This window comes from Centruroides sculpturatus, unplaced genomic scaffold (genome assembly GCF_000671375.1).
Source record: "Centruroides sculpturatus isolate CEXI.00-Female unplaced genomic scaffold, Cexi_2.0 scaffold37, whole genome shotgun sequence".
Taxonomy (NCBI): domain Eukaryota; kingdom Metazoa; phylum Arthropoda; class Arachnida; order Scorpiones; family Buthidae; genus Centruroides; species Centruroides sculpturatus.
The window spans coordinates 188,050-204,938 of record NW_019384346.1 but is presented as its reverse complement, the minus strand read 5'-3'; the positions used below and the strand labels follow the sequence as shown (position 1 = coordinate 204,938).

Here is a 16,889-nt window from a genome sequence, read left to right as displayed (position 1 = left end):
CTTTAAAATCTTATAAATTAAAATGACAGTACAGTATTGAAAAGCATAAGTGAATTATATTAATTATCTCCAAATAGGCCTAGATTTCTCTGTAATCTATTGCTTTGGATATTATTAGATCCCTATATAATAATTTCTTAATATTTTATGAGTCTCTTATAGTACAGTTTTCATTAATTGAATAATTAAACTTAATCTAAAATGTATAATTTAATTTTGAATTTTGCTTCTTTAATTAATTGGAACTAATTTATTTTTAAAATTTTTTAGACATTATGTGCTTTGTCTTTTTTTTTACAAATTTTTACTGCTTTATTATTTTACATTTATAAACATTACAATTAATAAAAAAAAATGATTTAAAATTTTTTCATTAAAAATTTTATATGTTTATAAGTTATTTGGAAGAAAATTTTTAGGCTTGTAACATCATAGGATTCTTATTCCAGCAGAGAATAATGTGTGCTTTTGCTACAATGCTAATACTAACTAACATCATCTGTGTAAATATCTTACAGTACGGAATATGGCAATAGTAGATTCAATATGTGAAGACCATTGTGCAAAGCAGCACAAGTCTACTTTTTAACAATTTCAGTTTACATATACTACTTTATCCTGGACTTGCATAGATTAAGTTTTACTAAAGGAAAAAAATGAAAATAATTGTAGAACTTCTTTCTAAAGCCTTAAGTGGAAAATGTTGCTATGTATATTTTCAAACAAAAAAAATGCACAAGTCACATGACTATAATGATAATCCACAATGTTACATCTAGTCAGAAGGTAATGGAAATTAATGCTTGCATTCTGTCAGGTAAAAAGCATCAAAAATTAGATTCTAACATTTATGGAAAAAGAATGTTTTAAAATGTGAAATGCAAGAAAGTAAGTTGGTGGCAATTGTACATTTTGTAATTTTACAAAAATAGAGAGATAAAGAACCAATATTAAATTAACATCAGTTCTTTCTCTCTTGTAATATCAATGCCACTGGTTCAATAGCTATTTTTACATATTCATATAAATTATAAGACAAAGTATAACCTATGAAAGGCATTTAAGTGTTTTTAAACACAAAATTATCTTTGTGCTTCATGTTTTTGGATTATGGTATAAGATTCTTACATATAATAGATTTTGTGTTGTCTTACGCAGTTGAAATTGCTAAAAGACCACAAGAAATACAAAAATCAGGTGCAAAGGCAGATCCAAGTTATGAAAGAAAGAAAAAGTAGAATTACATTGCAATTAACACTTGTATTTACCAAACATGCAAAATATTTATCTTAGAGGTTGCACATCACCTGTGAATCCAGTAGACCAACAGTGGCCAGTTTGTTTTTTAGTTTAGTTTAGTTATGGCAATGCAACACTTGGACGATCTGCATGGGGGATGCCTTCCGGGAGGTCTTTTTAAGGAAAACTGGCCCCTATTTAGGCGTTACAGTCGTGGAAAAAAACTGGAAAACTCCACATGGCCAACCCGTTTGAGCAAGGCATGAACCCACAACTGAACTCCCAGTGTTCAGGGTATGAAGACCACTTGGCCACTGGTGGGCAATCAACAGTAGCCAGAGACAATGTATTCAAATAAGAACTACAGGTTGAACAGCAGTGTGCTGTCCATGGAAGCTGTGGAAGCACCACTTCCCTTGTATTTTCTAAAATAGAAATACATATTGTGCAATTATTTTCATATTTTAACGTACTTTGAATTAATTAAAATTAATATTTTATTATAACAGCATTATGTATTTTATTACAAATTTCTATACATGTGAAAAACAATGATACAATTGCTATTGTATATTTGAATATGCGTATTCCCAATGGAAGCTCTGTATTGTCGAATACAAGATAGCTTCCATGGCAAAAATATTTCAATGGTGTAAAGCAGCCAGATTACAGGCATTAGCTTATGCACTTTACAGAGCACTAACCTCGCGGTTTAGCTCATGGATGCTATACACCAAAATATCGTATAATGCTTTCAATGATTCTATCCAGGGTTGGCACAGCTTCCCTATCATCAAATGTCACTGCATGCCACTGAGGTTGAAATAATGTGTATGACATCACTGTGTTAAATAAAACTTATTTTAATTTTTACTTTTTTTAAACATTAATTTGCTTGGACTTATGCATTTAATGCTAATGTTTTGAAAAAAATGCACAAATCTAAAACAACTAGTGATGGACGATATCAAAAATTTCTCCCGATTCCAATTCTTTCAAGTACAGTACTTTCTAAAGTTTATTTCAGTTTAGAACAGTTAATGATTTACATTATGAGCATGGTACATTCATTAATTAATAAATGTACCTTAAGAATGGAAAATGATAAGGAAATCCAGAATCAATCTTTCTAAAAAAAACCTGAAAATTATCCATTTATATGTGGATATGCATGCCAGCATTAGGTTGCCATCTTTGGAAACTGCTTCCTTGAATGACACAATGACCAGGCTTAAGGTAAATGAGATGCTTCTCGCAATCAGCATACCTTGTAAATGCTTTAATTCCATCGCATTTAATGCTAAATGAGGTTTGGCAAATGATGCAACGAGCTGCAACTTATATGGTGATTATCTGGAGTAACTTTATTAAAACTTTGCCATTTTTTTAAGTGGTAAAGTTATGGTGAGAAAAAAATTACAATTTGTCTCCAACTGAAACTTCTTAAGTGGGTAAAATATCGTTGATTTCACAGACATTTTTGAATTTCTTATATGGGAAAAACTTGCACGGAAACTTGTTATGCAGAAAATTTTAACACACAATGTAAATTGGACTGAAAAATTTGGACGACTTATGCAAGAACTTCTTAAACAGGTTCTACTATAGTCCCAAACTTAAAGAAAAGTTTCCTTGTGATAGATTCATGAGGAGGACACTCAAGTATGGATTCATATACAAAATTCTTAGGTCAAACTGCTAGTATTAATACATCAGAAATTACTTTAAAAATTGTACCAGAAACCTACCTCTCTGGTGCAACCTCTTAACACCACCTTTCATCGGCAGTTAAAATACCTTGCTAGAGGAATTCTTACAGGACTAGAGGTATTCCCCAAAACTAAAGGGGTGCACAACGATGACAATTGGAACATACACAAAAGGTGTTAATCAAGTTGCAATCTCTCTTGCACTTTCAATTATCTGCTGACATTTTCAAACATGATTCGTACTCACAGTATTCCGACTGATAGAGAGATTCCTCAGTGTCAATGAAGTGTGCTTCACATTTACAGAGAGTGACAGTCTTGTCTGTGATGCTGTGGATTGAGATCAAAATAGTATAAAATGTGCCCAGTGTAGCAAGTGCTTGTGTGTGTACCATTTATGGATTGAAAGCCATTATTATTTTTGCACCGCTTTTCCATTTTCCGAGTAAAGTATATTAATATTAATGTAATCACCAAAAATAATTACTGTTGGGAATATACTAGATGCCATCCTGATTGGGATAATAATTAAAATAAGCTTGCCGCATGAAATGACTATTGATTCACTGGTTTGTTTTATTTCTCAATTTGAACTAATGTGAAAACGAGTCGTGATATTTAAAAATTTAATCATGGTTAATATTAAACTACTCTTTTTTCCAAATAACAACTGTGTTGGTATTTTAATGCGTAATACAATATCACGTTATGGATAACAATCACGTCATCGATCTCTTGCTGCTGCTGCTCTTAGACAGATCAATGCCAGCGTGACCAAACTACTAACTCGTCTGCCATGAAAAAGTCTACATTTATTTATTCATTACTTGCTCATTATGGTCCATAGAATGAAACGGTTTGGATGGTCGCATTGTCATATCAGACATTGCTTTTGTGCCAAAATTCACAAAATCGGTATAGGACAGGTATAATACTTGTAAGGTTTATTTTAATCAAGCCCATCATAGATTTGGCAGACGCACAATGGGGTGGCCTAGTAGTGAGGAATGGACTCGACATAACCGAGATCCCGAAAATTTCCAGGGGTTTTTCGGATTCGTGTCCAGGTCACCAGAGCGGAAGGCATACATACACTGCTTGGTCATCTGGCCGATGCCTCGTGAGAATTGTGATATGGTAAACTATCGCGCCCTATTTGTAGCAGCATTTTCCTGTTGGTTTTGTCTCAAAATACAGTTCGCTTTTTTGCATCACAAACCGCTGTCGCAAATCATTTGAAACCATCTTTAGTAGAGAGATTGCATCTTCGATCAAGAGCCTCTCTCTAGAATATGGTAAAGTAAAATAATTTCCAATTCGTTAAGGAACTTGAGTATGAATTAAATTTAGTTTCATACATTATTTTGAAGCTCATCTAACGTACGCTAATCCTATTGCATCTGTTTTACTGTTTAATTTCATTTAAAATAGAAGCGAAAATATGGCCAATTTCGCTCTTGATGTAGTGGCTCTCCGTCATTCCGGCTATTGAACTTACTGCCGCCCAGTAGACGGCCAAATAGCCGAGCGATTAGAGTGGCAGCCTACCGCTTTGGGGAACCCGGAATCGAATCCGGGCGGGTCGAAAACCCAAGAATTTTTCGGGAATGGTCAGTCCGTATATATCGGGTTCCGCTCCTCGTCACCGGGCCCCATTGTTGTCCTAGCCGAATCCACAATGGGTTTGCTAAACAGGTCTTAAGTGTCCACTGGGTCGATTCTTTTAACTCTACCGAGTGGTGAGTTAAAAATCCCGCTCAGTATAAAAACGCTTCTGAAAATAACTTTTTGAGTCGACATTCTTTCATTGCTTTTCGTGTGTTTTTAATTTTATTAACGGAAAGATTATTGTAAATTAAATTTTTTACACTTACAGTAGTACAGTCATACCCCGAACTTACGCGATAGGTGGGACCGAGCGATAACCACGTAAGTCGGGGTATAATTTTGCATATAAATACATACAAATTATTTTTAATTGGGGCCGGAGACTAAAGAAAACAATAATTTAGAAAAAAATGTTTAATAAAATCTTAGATAATACATATGTATAACAAACTATATTATTATACAATTTTTCACATTTACTTGATTATCACACCATAATTTTAACATTGTTTCCATCTCAGCGATAATACCGTGACGTTTACGAATGATGCTTGAATTTAAAGATTGAGCATTTTTTACAGCTTCGAGAATTTTTTCTTTACCTTTTATAATTGTTCTGACCGTCGATTCCGGTAGATCAAACTTCTTTGCCAATTCACAAATTTTCATTTTTGTATCGAAGTCTTTAATAATGTTAACTTTACATTCCAAAGATAAAGTTTTTCTTTTCTTGTTTGATGCAGAAGAATCAGTTCTACTTCGTTTGGATGACATAGTAGAGTGTTAAGATTAATCATATTCGTTATTGTAAACCGCGCTTAAGTTAGGCGCCATCTGTTCATTTCTTTTGTATGTCCGACGATCAAAAGACCGCTTGGGATCGAGTCTGTTTATAATTTGAAAGGTAATCTTGTCAGTTGTATATACAAAAGGTAAATTGTTTACAAAATGAGTCTTTGTTTATTATCTGATAAATGTATACTTTTTTCGTCAATTGTTCACGATTGCAGATGCCTTTTGTGTAAAATCCAAGTCGGATGTATGTAAGCTAATAAATGTTCTCGTTAATCTTATCTCGCCTTTTGGTTCAAAAGGCGAGATAAGATTAACGAGAACATTTACGTTCATTACGTTACATTACGTTCAGGGTTACAAGAAATCATCACATAGAGTCTCTCGAGTCTCCCTAGATATAACAAACAGAAATAAATTACACAAAATAAATTGTAGCTATGCGTCGATTCCGCGCGACACGTCCGAACACGTAAGCTGAACAATAGTGTGGGGGAGTGAATAATCAAGAGTTGCGTGGCGCTCAAACAAAAGACGAATCGACGAGATTTGAAAATCGCGTAACTCCGGGTTCGCGTAAGTCGGGGTATTACTGTATTTCTCATTCTCAGTATTTTTTGCTGTATTTTTTCTTGGCTTTACATTAGCTTAGCTATACTGTACATTGATGTAATTGCACGTCACACAGAAAATGCTTTTAATTAATTAATAAATGTAATAATAACTAATAATAATGAAATTATAAAACGAGAAGCGTATCAAGAATCTCTTTAAAAGAATTGTCTAAATTTCCGCCGTGAAATCGTCCAATCTGGCAACAAATTGTTTTGTTTTGCGAAAAAAAAAACGTTTGTTTGTCGCAGAACAATGGCCTTGTTGAGTAGTAAAGCGGTGTTAATTAATACGGGTGGATAAGCAAACCAATGATATGATCCGTTTTAAATGAAACGGACTATGCCATTGGTTTGCTTATTCAGCCGTATCGAAACCGATACGGCTACAAGTCAACGCGGCAATTTTATACAGTACTTTATTTCAAAAAGTTATAGATTGACATAATACAGAATCTATTTTTGTGAACTTCGCTTGATGGGAAAACCGTAATTTTTAAGAATGGTATTAATTAAATAAGTTATTTTTCAATTACTTTAGATCTAGTTAGTTTTATAACTTTGCTTATTGGGTGCGTTCTTTTATTCCTCCGCGTAACTCCGCGCGAGCGTTTAAAAATTCCTGCGGAACGCGTTCCTAAATTCCGGTCGGAGTGCGCGCCGTCGAACGGCAAAAACGGCCGCTTGTAGCAGTAGTTTACAGTGGAAAGCAACATGGCGTCCTCCATGGCTCAGATAGTTTCGTTTCGGGGCCCATTATGTGGATTTAGGAATGAAAATTTAGAAGTTGTGAAAGCGCAAGTTAGTGTACGCGATGATGTAAGTGTCTTTTCGAATTTTTTTTCGTAGCTATTTTGAATGCTCTTAACAAATAATCCATTTTATGGTTAAATTTTACAATTGGGACTCTTCTTTTGCCTTTAAAAGCTCATATTTTAGAATTATAGATTCTTCCATCATGATATTATCGATAGTGAGGGCGCCGCCATCTTTCTTTCTTTCACCGTCGTTCCTAAATGCCTACAAACAGCAACGCACTCCCGTAGTAGCGGAGACGCAGAGTGACCGCTATTAACGAACGCACCCATTATGCAAAGCGTATAGTCTATTTCATTTCTTTCTTTTGATGTTAGAAAATGCTATAAAGTCAAATTTGTGTAATAAAATTATAGCTTGATTAAGATGTCATTACTTTAATTAATATGAATATATTTTATATTCTACATATTTTATATCAAACTATTTAGAAATTTTTATATTTGATTTTTGTAAAGGAAAGAAACCAAGTTCAGTTGTATCAGAACTTCTGCTTAGATGTCTGCCCTGTAGAAGACAATGTGACGAAATCACCGTCATCTTGGGATATCCCTGTGTATCCTTTAACGTATTAAATTTTATATATATATATAATTTTTTCCTTTTGATATTAAAAGTTGTTTATTTATTAGTTTTAGTATAGTCAATTATGTTTAATTGAGGCAGTTGCTTTTCTGGGCCAAATCTCAAAGAATGGAAACTAAACTAAAACTTATACATAATTTAAATGCTTAATTGGGACAGTAGCAGAAAAGGAATTTAGCAATATTTGATATATTTTAGGGACTTTTTGTAAATATGCCAACACTACGTATACTAATGTCATGTAGGCCTGTTGCTTGGCGGAGACAAAACAATTTTGCCTTCCGCTTGGACAAAGTTTGGTTTTTCCAGAGGGGGTCAGCAAAGCGGGACATATCTCACAGGGATCCCATCTGGAGACAGATCTGAATGCAAGCTACTGACTCTGCTTCGGATTGGACCATTGTTGGGCTGGACGATCTCCTTAATGCATGAACTCTTCAGATTTATGAAATCTTGAATATGCTTGCTTCATAGTATCATTGAAATTATATTTTTTAATACATTATTAGAAAATAATGTAAATGCATTAATCATGCAGTTAAAAATTTTTAAGAACAACATAAAAATGAATTAATATATGATTTTGAAATATTAATTGATGTTTGTTGATTGACCTTAACTTTTAGTTATGATAAAAATTATGTTGAAGATGTAAGTTCAGAAAATGTTTCATTTGAAGAAACAGAGACAAAAAGAACAAAGTAAGTATTTGATTGTTTTCAATAAATATAAAATAAATTTAAAAATATATATAAATTTAANATATCTGATAAATTTTGTATTGTGGATTTTATACTTTTTGCTTTTATTGGCAACATAATTGGAAAATATATAGTTAATTTAATTTCAGTAAAGAAAATAACAAAGTTTTGTTTAATATTACTTTTATTTCAAAATTATTAGTATAAATTAGCTGAGTCAGAAAAGTGCCTGATCACTTTTGTGAATCATTGTATATAAATAGAAGACTGAAAAGACCATTAACAAGTCTTGAATAAAAGCAGAATTGTATTGTTGGTTATACAAAAATAATTTTACATATTTCTCAATTTTGTTCACTCTTTATTTTAAACATAACGTTTCATTTTCTTTTCTAGTTTGGTCACTTGTTTTAATTGTCTTGGAAATCATACTGTAAATAAATGTACAGAAAAACTAGATCGTAAAAAAATATATCTTAATAGGAAAATGTTTTCTCAAAATCGAACAAAGTAAGTACTTTTAGCATTTATGTATTTATTAATCTAATTTTACAGGCGATGTCACAAAGACAATAAGTGCTTTCCCCTTAAATAAATATTAAAACAAATTTCAATAAAGTAATACAAAAACAGTAGAACAAGAAAAAAATACAATGATTATAAATTGAAAAGAATAAAAATTAATAAAGATAAAATATTTAGATATGTAGTATTTTTTGCAATATGATTTATATATATGTGGTACTTGAAGTAAAGTAGATTCTTGATATTTTTAATGGGTTTATAATATTGATAAAAGAAGGCTCTTATTGTTATATTGAGGGGCATGAAGTTGGTCTAGTGTGTAGTATAGGAATTCTTTTATATTAATATGGTGAGGAATGGATAGAGGTGTAACATAATTTACGCGGTTATCACTCAGTCCCACCTATTGCGTAAGTTCGGGGTGTTACTGTATATACTATTCTAAGTTTTAGACATAAGACTAAAATTTTATAATAAGAGTTGATGTATAAATTTTTCAGAATAACAGTGTGCATTGTTATTTTGTATGCATACACATTTGAAAAGAAAATAGACCAAAGATTATAATCAAAAAAATTTTTTTGAAAAATATATTCATTAGCATAATATCTCTTTAATAACTTAGCTATAGCAAATAATAATAACATTAATAAAAATTTTTCTGTAAAAGTTTGTCCAATGGAGAATTATTCGTTTTTGGACAGTTTTGTCTACAGTTTTATTACTAATAAAAATGTTAAATATAAAAAATGTTATAGTTTAATTAAAGAGTTGGGCTAGGTAAGGATTACTTATACCGTGTTTCCCCGAAAATAAGACATCCGCAGAAAATAAGACCTAGCACAGATTTTGCTGAATTGCGAAATATAAGACCTCCCCCTGAAAGTAAGACCTATCGAAGTTTTTTTTAGTCGTAACGGTCATCGACAGATGGTTGAAAGTGGCCGTTGGCTTTTTGAAAGTACAGCCACTGATTGGTCAGCAGACAATTACGCCACACGGCATGATTTGCATAAGACTATGGCTTGGGAATCACAGATTTGCATAACGTTACGGCTGGTGATGGCTAATTGGTCGGCCGGGAATCACGCCACATGACATTTGCATAGTGCTACGGTTCAGTAAGCACTAATTGGTCATCGAGTCTGATGTTGACGCTATAAAAAGGCGATTGTCCGACACACCGGATATAAGTCACTCTCGTCTAAGTTCGACTTGAGAATTTTTTTGTTCAATAATAAATGTGAATTCTTCTTCCTGAAAAAAATAAGACATTCCCTGAAAATAAGACCTAGCGCACTTTTCAGAGCAAAAATTAATATAAGACACTGTCTTATTTTCGGGGAAACACGGTAGTCTACTGAAGGCTATTTGGAAAATTCATTAGCCTATGGGAGATCACAACTTCACATATAAGATACAGGTTTTTTTTATACCAAAGTCTCATCTTATGACCAAAGTTGATATGTAATTTTACAATTCTTTAAATTTATAATTGTCTCTTAGAATATAAATAACTAATATCTACAGAAGTCACTCTGGAAAATTAAGAACAATTGCCAATTATTTTGCCAGTTTTAATTTTTTTTTGCCACTTATAATTATCACCACCAGTTTTACTTATTAATTAATGCAAGTGCCTGGTAGTCTTATTGGTTTGGCATCTGGAAAGCAAAAGCAACATGTTAAGCTGTCACTTAGAAATAGGAATCATTTTTTAATGAATAATTCCAAATAACACATTTGATCACAATGCTTAAGCAATAGGCCTATTTCATAGGTTCTGTCATGTCAAAATTTTTATTCTTTGGTTTACTGAAAAAAGATGAAAGTGAAAAAGTGTTACCCAAAAAATTTCCCAAATTTTCTGTCAGTTGATAAAAAATTCCCTATCTGCAAATGCTAGGCGGGCATTGCAAGAAAACTGCCTTTGATTCTCAACGTCATTAACTGCTTTCCTGTCCAAACTTGACATATGACATCATGACATTGTTGTGTTTGGTGCATGGGACTCCCATTGCACAAAAACTCTGCATTCTGCTGCTTTTCCTGAAGTGTGCTTTGTGATTCAATTTTACTCTGAATGTCAAAATAAGTGGACTAGGGATTTTATTATCAATATTATATTTTTATCACCACTTTAATAAAAATATTATCAAGTGGCAATTTTGGCACTATGCAGCACAAACCTTGTATCTAATTACAGTAGAGCATCATCTATCTGAATCAATGGGGACTGGAGTTGTTCAGATAACTTAATTTTTGATAACCGATTATGTACGAAAAAATATATTAACCTATCCCATGTTGAAATTTTTCTCCATTACGTGTGGCTTTGTGTTGAATTTTCGTCGATGTTAAGCCTAACGTAAACTTTTTAAAATAATAATCGTGGCTATTGTATCGTTAAAAATTATTTATTTTTTACAAACAAAATAAATATATTGAAAAATATAAAAACAAAAAAAATTATATTTTAGAGGTTAATCTAGTATCAAAAACATTTGATTCAGCATGACACACAGTCCTCAGAAAAACACCACACAAAAGTGCCTGTGCTGCCAGCTAAAACACACATCAACAAAAAAAATATTGGAATAGCCCAAGATATAGCAAAGATTGCAGCACCACAGCACTAGCGAAAATTTAAATTTGCAAACTGGAATTCTTTCGGATAACTGACTATAAATGACGCTCTACTGTATATCATTATTGAAAATGATTGTCATTTTTTGCAGTTAGTATATGCATTACTAGAAAATTTCTTGTAATTGTTTTATTTTTAAATAGTGCTGGTCGTTATCATGAAGATTCAGATCAAAATCCAAAATTTAAACCAGGAGTTATTAGGTAATATAAGATTTTTATTTTAATTTAAATTTACTTTTAATTTTTATCTGAAATTGTTTTTGGTTTATATTTAGTGAAAATCTTCGTAAAGCTCTAGATTTGGAATCTTACCAGTTACCATTGTATATATATCATATGAGAATTTTAGGATATCCTCCAGGATGGTTGAAAATGGCAGAAGTAGAAAGTTCAGGCATTACGATGTATGATTCTGAAGGAAAGCGTATGTATTAAATATTTATCTTCCATAGTAGTAGTAAAATCATTTCATAATTTTTGCTAACAATCAAAAATATTTGATGCAGCTTTTTAACATTCACAATCATTTTCTGTTACCAAAATAAAACCAAGGATTTTTTGTAATTACGTAATTAATGTATGATATATTATACTTTTTGTGAATAAATTTAATCATTAGTTCATTAGATTTAAAATAGACTACGATTCCAAATGTATGTAATATACGAATTATCCATGTATAACTACAATTAAATTTATTTCTAGAATTCAAAATATAAATCTTAAGCTTTTCAAACATATTAATGAAACTGATAGCCTCTGTAGTTTCAAGCAGAACTATTTTTTTCTTTCTTTTTTTTTTTTGCATCAGCAACGTCATTGGAAAATTGTCAAAAGCTCATAAATATTTTTTTTGGCTGTTTGTGTATTTTTTCCCATTTACATTTCTGGCTTAGAAATAGAATAATGTCAAATATTTAAGCATTTTTTCTACCAGCCTAAACAATGTTTACTCACCAAGAATAATGGTATATTATCAAAATTTAAGTTGTGCACAGACAAAATGCATGGCAGTGCCACAAAAGTTTACATTAGGCATGTGGCAATGCTGCATTGCCATATTATACTGTTGACCAATGGGACAAAGTTTTTTTCTGCAGACAAGAAAATGGGATAATACTGAAATTATACATGATGATGGCCATCCACTCACTGAACAGACAGACAACATATGGAAGCCATTTTGCCAAAAAACGAGTGCTGAAGTAGAAACTGCATCTTCTGGTATTTACCACACCTGGACAAAGAAGCTGAGAATGCATGCATGACAAAATTGCTGCAAGATAGGTGCCTCACTCTCTGAATGACATGCAGAGAAATTGCAACAGATGGAAACTGCTCAAATTCATCTACAGCCATGGTTCCCAATTAGTGGTATGTGTACCCCTGGGGGTACATGAAATTGCATGAAGGGGTACGCGTGGCAATCTAAAATCAGTCGATTTAAAATTTAAATGCATGAGATAAAGCAATCAAAAAAATAATGGGTGGACCATCAAAAATTCGGCAATTTACAACATGATATTGAATGCACAAATTCATTTATTTATAACTAAAAATATTCTCGAAATTTCATTAAAAAAAATGCAATTGTGACAATACCTAAATGAAATTCTTACGCAAGAAACAAATTGTGTTAATTGTACAATTATTGTTATCATGTCAGTAAAGCAGCAATAAAATATTTACTACCATTTTGCACAACATACCCTCTGCAAGAGCAGATTTTCAGCCATGACAAACATGAAAACTAAACATTGTCACCGACTTCAACTAGAAGATGACTTGAGACTGAAGCTGACCAAAAAGCAACCAGATTTTACAAAGTTGTGCAAAGAAAATTGTGCACATTTGTCACATTAAAATTAAATAACCTTATGCTATTTTCATTATTAGAATTGTATTTTAAAGGTAATAAATGTAAAAAAAACTTATTCTATTTATCACTAGCTGTCTACCCACAGCTTTGCCTGCATTATATCAAATTTTCTCGTGGGAGTAAGATATTTTATTAAAACCTGTTCAGCGGTTTAGAAGTGAAAAGGTAACAGACAGAATTACCTTCGAATTTATAATATTAGTGTGGATTAATATGAATTTCTGCTGTAAGGGGTACGCAAGTTTGAGCTTTTTCTTGAAACTCAGGAAAAACTAATTGGGAACCACTGATCTACAGTATTACAATCATAAAGAAGAATGTTTTCTTTATCAGATTATTGCAATTGACAAAACATGGGTCAGGTCCTATTAGAGCTGAAATAACAATCAAATGCGTGGCACTGCCAATTATCCCCACACTCTAAAGCACAGGTTCTCAAACTTATTTCAACCACTGCCCACTTTGAGATTAAAAAAATCTAGTGTCCCCATATTTTTTAACTTACCTTTTTACATTACCATCTGTTGATGGTAATGTAAAAAGGTAAGTTGCAAATATAATGTTTAAACAAGCATTATTATATGTATAGGATAGATAGGATGTGACCCATATCCTATTTCTGAAATCAAAGAATGTTTTAATGAGAAGAAATAACACTCATATTTAATCACTAAATCTTCTACTGCCCCCTGAAAGCCTCCAGTGCCCACAAGGGGGCATTATTGCCCACTTTGAGAAAGGATGCTCTAAAGAGATACTGCAGTAAGGACCAGGTAAGTGTTAATGATCATTGCATAAACTTCTAATCTAATAGGTCATCTTGTCTCATTGTGTACCACAAAGATAGACAGTTAACGTTTAAAGAAGTGATAACTGTATCTAACATCATTTTTGTTCAACAATTTGTCATAAAAGGCTACATTGCTACAATCAATCCAATTATCTTGCATGACATGTGCACAGTAATTCTTCATTGCAAGTGAGGACATTGTTAAGCAGATGGCAGTAGGAGATACATCAGGTGAATATAGTGGATATTCTTGTAAGTCCATGTGACTTTGACATGTTCCTGAGAATAAAAGAACTCTTAGAGACAAGTGCTTCTTAGACATTAACATATCCTCTTTGCCTTAGGGTGGTCTCATCAGATACTAGTTAAAAATGATACTACAGATGGTATTTGCTGCCTCCTAGAAGTTTGGCAGCAGGTTGTCCATGAAGATGGAGACTACTTCACTAAACGACTGTGCATGTTTTATTTCAGAATTAATAAGTTACAATACTGTTTCCACCTGCCAATAAAACAATAAAATAGCCTTTGTACTTATATGTAACAAAATACTATGACTTGTCAATAATACTTTGCCAATTATTTAAAGAAATCAAAACATCAATGCATACGTTTACATTTATTATTTAAGGCATCTTCAGAGCCACATGAAAAAATAAAATAAAACAGTCAAATATATTTAAAATTCAAATTACAATGATTTGTAAGGGAAAAATTAAAATTTATTTCATCTCTTTTTTCCTACTGCTAAGGATAGAGAATGAAAAAAATATAAGATTTTTTGTAAAACAAAATACAGTAGAGCGTCGATTATCCAAAAGTCAATTATCCGAAAGAATTTCAGTCGGCAAATTTAAATTTTTGCCAGTGCTGTGGCACTGCAATCTTTGGCTATGTCTTGGGCTACTCAAATATTTTACGTTTTTGATACTAAATTAACTTCTGAAGTATAATTTTTTACTGTTTTTATATTTTTCAATACATTTATTTTGTTTGTACAAAATAAAAAAAATAATTTTTAATGATACAATAGTCTTCATTAGGCTTAACATCGACGAAAATTCAACGCGAAACGACACGCAGTGGAGAAAAATTTCAACGTGGGATAAATTAATATATTTTTTCGTACACAATTGGTTATCCGAAATATCGATTTTCCGAACAATCCCAATCCCCAATTGATTCGGATAATCGACTCTCTACTGTATTAACAAATACTGCTGCATATTTTTCTTCTTTTCTGTATAGTTATTTTATATATAAATTTAGAAAAGAAATAAAAATAAATGAATAAACATTTAATATATTGTTGTTTCAGAATTTTGTATGGAAATTTTTATTGATTTAAAAATATATTTATAAATAAAGATGATAATCTAAATAAAATTTTTTTAAAATATTGTTTTAGCTGAAGGTGAAATCAAAGAGGATGGAGAAATAGAATGTAATTATCCAAGAAGTAAGTACATTTTATTCATATCAATTTAAATTCATTTATTATATATATAAATATAATGCAATACAATCATTATTTTTTGGAAGAAGTGTTTCAAAACAACTTATAAATTTAGATGAAAGATGATTATTCTATAGAAACATAACTTTATTATTTCAATTATAATGTATAACAATTCTCTAATTTATATTTGTTACATTTGAAGAATATTAATAAATCTTATTTTATTACATATTTTTCAAAAAAGAATTGATTCATTTATAAAAACTTGAATTAAGCAACACTGAACAATTGTGATGGAATTTTGAATCTCATCATATTTTCTAACAATGACAAAAATTTATGAATAGTAGTGAATATTTGATACTAGATAAAATTATGATTTTAATTTATAAGTTTTCCTTCTTACAGGTATGTCAAATAATTATCTAAATTAAAAATGCTTTATGATGCTTATCAGTATATTGAGTAAATTTTTGACAAAAATTTACTCATGTTCATAGGTATGACAATAACAGTTCCATTCAAAATTATAATACAGTAAAATCTCACTTATATGGCACCCCTGAAATTCCCTGTAAAACTGCCTAAGTTTTAATATAAATCAAACTCTATCTTGGTGGCCATCTCATTTAAGTAGCCAAGATAGAAATGAATGTCACTTTTGGACACTCCTATTTATGTGGCCAACAAAACAAGGAAACACGCACTCCTAAATCCAGTTTAAAGCACTTTAGCAACAAATCTCAATTTGTTTATAGTTTGGGAACAGTTTGATGAGATCATCTTGCAGATGATCATCAAATAAAATACACTACACTCAACAAATTAAATTGAAGATTTAAGTGATCTGGTTGTAGAATTTAGTAAGAAGAAAGATAAGTATATATTGGTCTACATCACTGACACATCATTCACAAAACAACGATGAAAAATATTGACAAGATGATGTAAAATCTGGTTTTAATTATTAACACATTTTTCTGACAATTCTATATCTAGTGACTTCTGTTTAACAGGAGAATTCAGAAAAAAATTATTAAACTACAATATTTAAATAAAATCTTTACTCAAACTGTTAAAAAAAATTATTAAAATGGAATGGATAAAACAACCTTAGGCACTGAAGTCTTGAGCCTGAAGAGGGATTGAAAAATTCCAATCTGAAATGCATAGTTAAATAGGTGAATTGTTTTAATCTTGGTCTCAGTAAAAGTTTTCTTCCAATAGTATTGTAAAGTACTATATTTAGTGTTTTGCTCTACAACAAATTTTTTCTTAAAGAGCCGGGACCTAACGGGTACTTTACGCAGGTTCGCGTTTGTTAGTTGCCAGGCCTGGACTTTTCGCATGCACCGAAATAAAGTAAGGACAAAGTTAGTCACAAAAAAAATCTCTCAATAATAAATGTTTAATCAAGTCGAACAAATACTATGTACAAGTTTTAGAAACAAACAACAAATTTATTAAATAAGAAATCAAATCACAATCAACCTGACAAACTTTAGTCTTATTCTAACTTAGAAACT

The 16,889-nt window shown here is 31.5% G+C and overlaps 1 protein-coding gene across 2 annotated transcripts in view; it reads left to right on the top strand.

Annotated features, from left to right (window-relative positions):
* LOC111635826 (zinc finger CCHC domain-containing protein 8 homolog) overlaps positions 1–16,889 on the top strand; it is a 34,447-nt gene that overhangs the window by 13,093 nt on the left and 4,465 nt on the right. For both annotated transcript variants that reach the window (XM_023380937.1, XM_023380931.1), the window contains exons 4-9: positions 7,234–7,331; positions 7,987–8,061; positions 8,458–8,571; positions 11,377–11,436; positions 11,511–11,659; positions 15,313–15,363. In XM_023380937.1, coding sequence (XP_023236705.1) covers positions 7,234–7,331; positions 7,987–8,061; positions 8,458–8,571; positions 11,377–11,436; positions 11,511–11,659; positions 15,313–15,363 — 547 coding nt within the window. The remainder of the gene's footprint in view (positions 1–7,233; positions 7,332–7,986; positions 8,062–8,457; positions 8,572–11,376; positions 11,437–11,510; positions 11,660–15,312; positions 15,364–16,889) is intronic.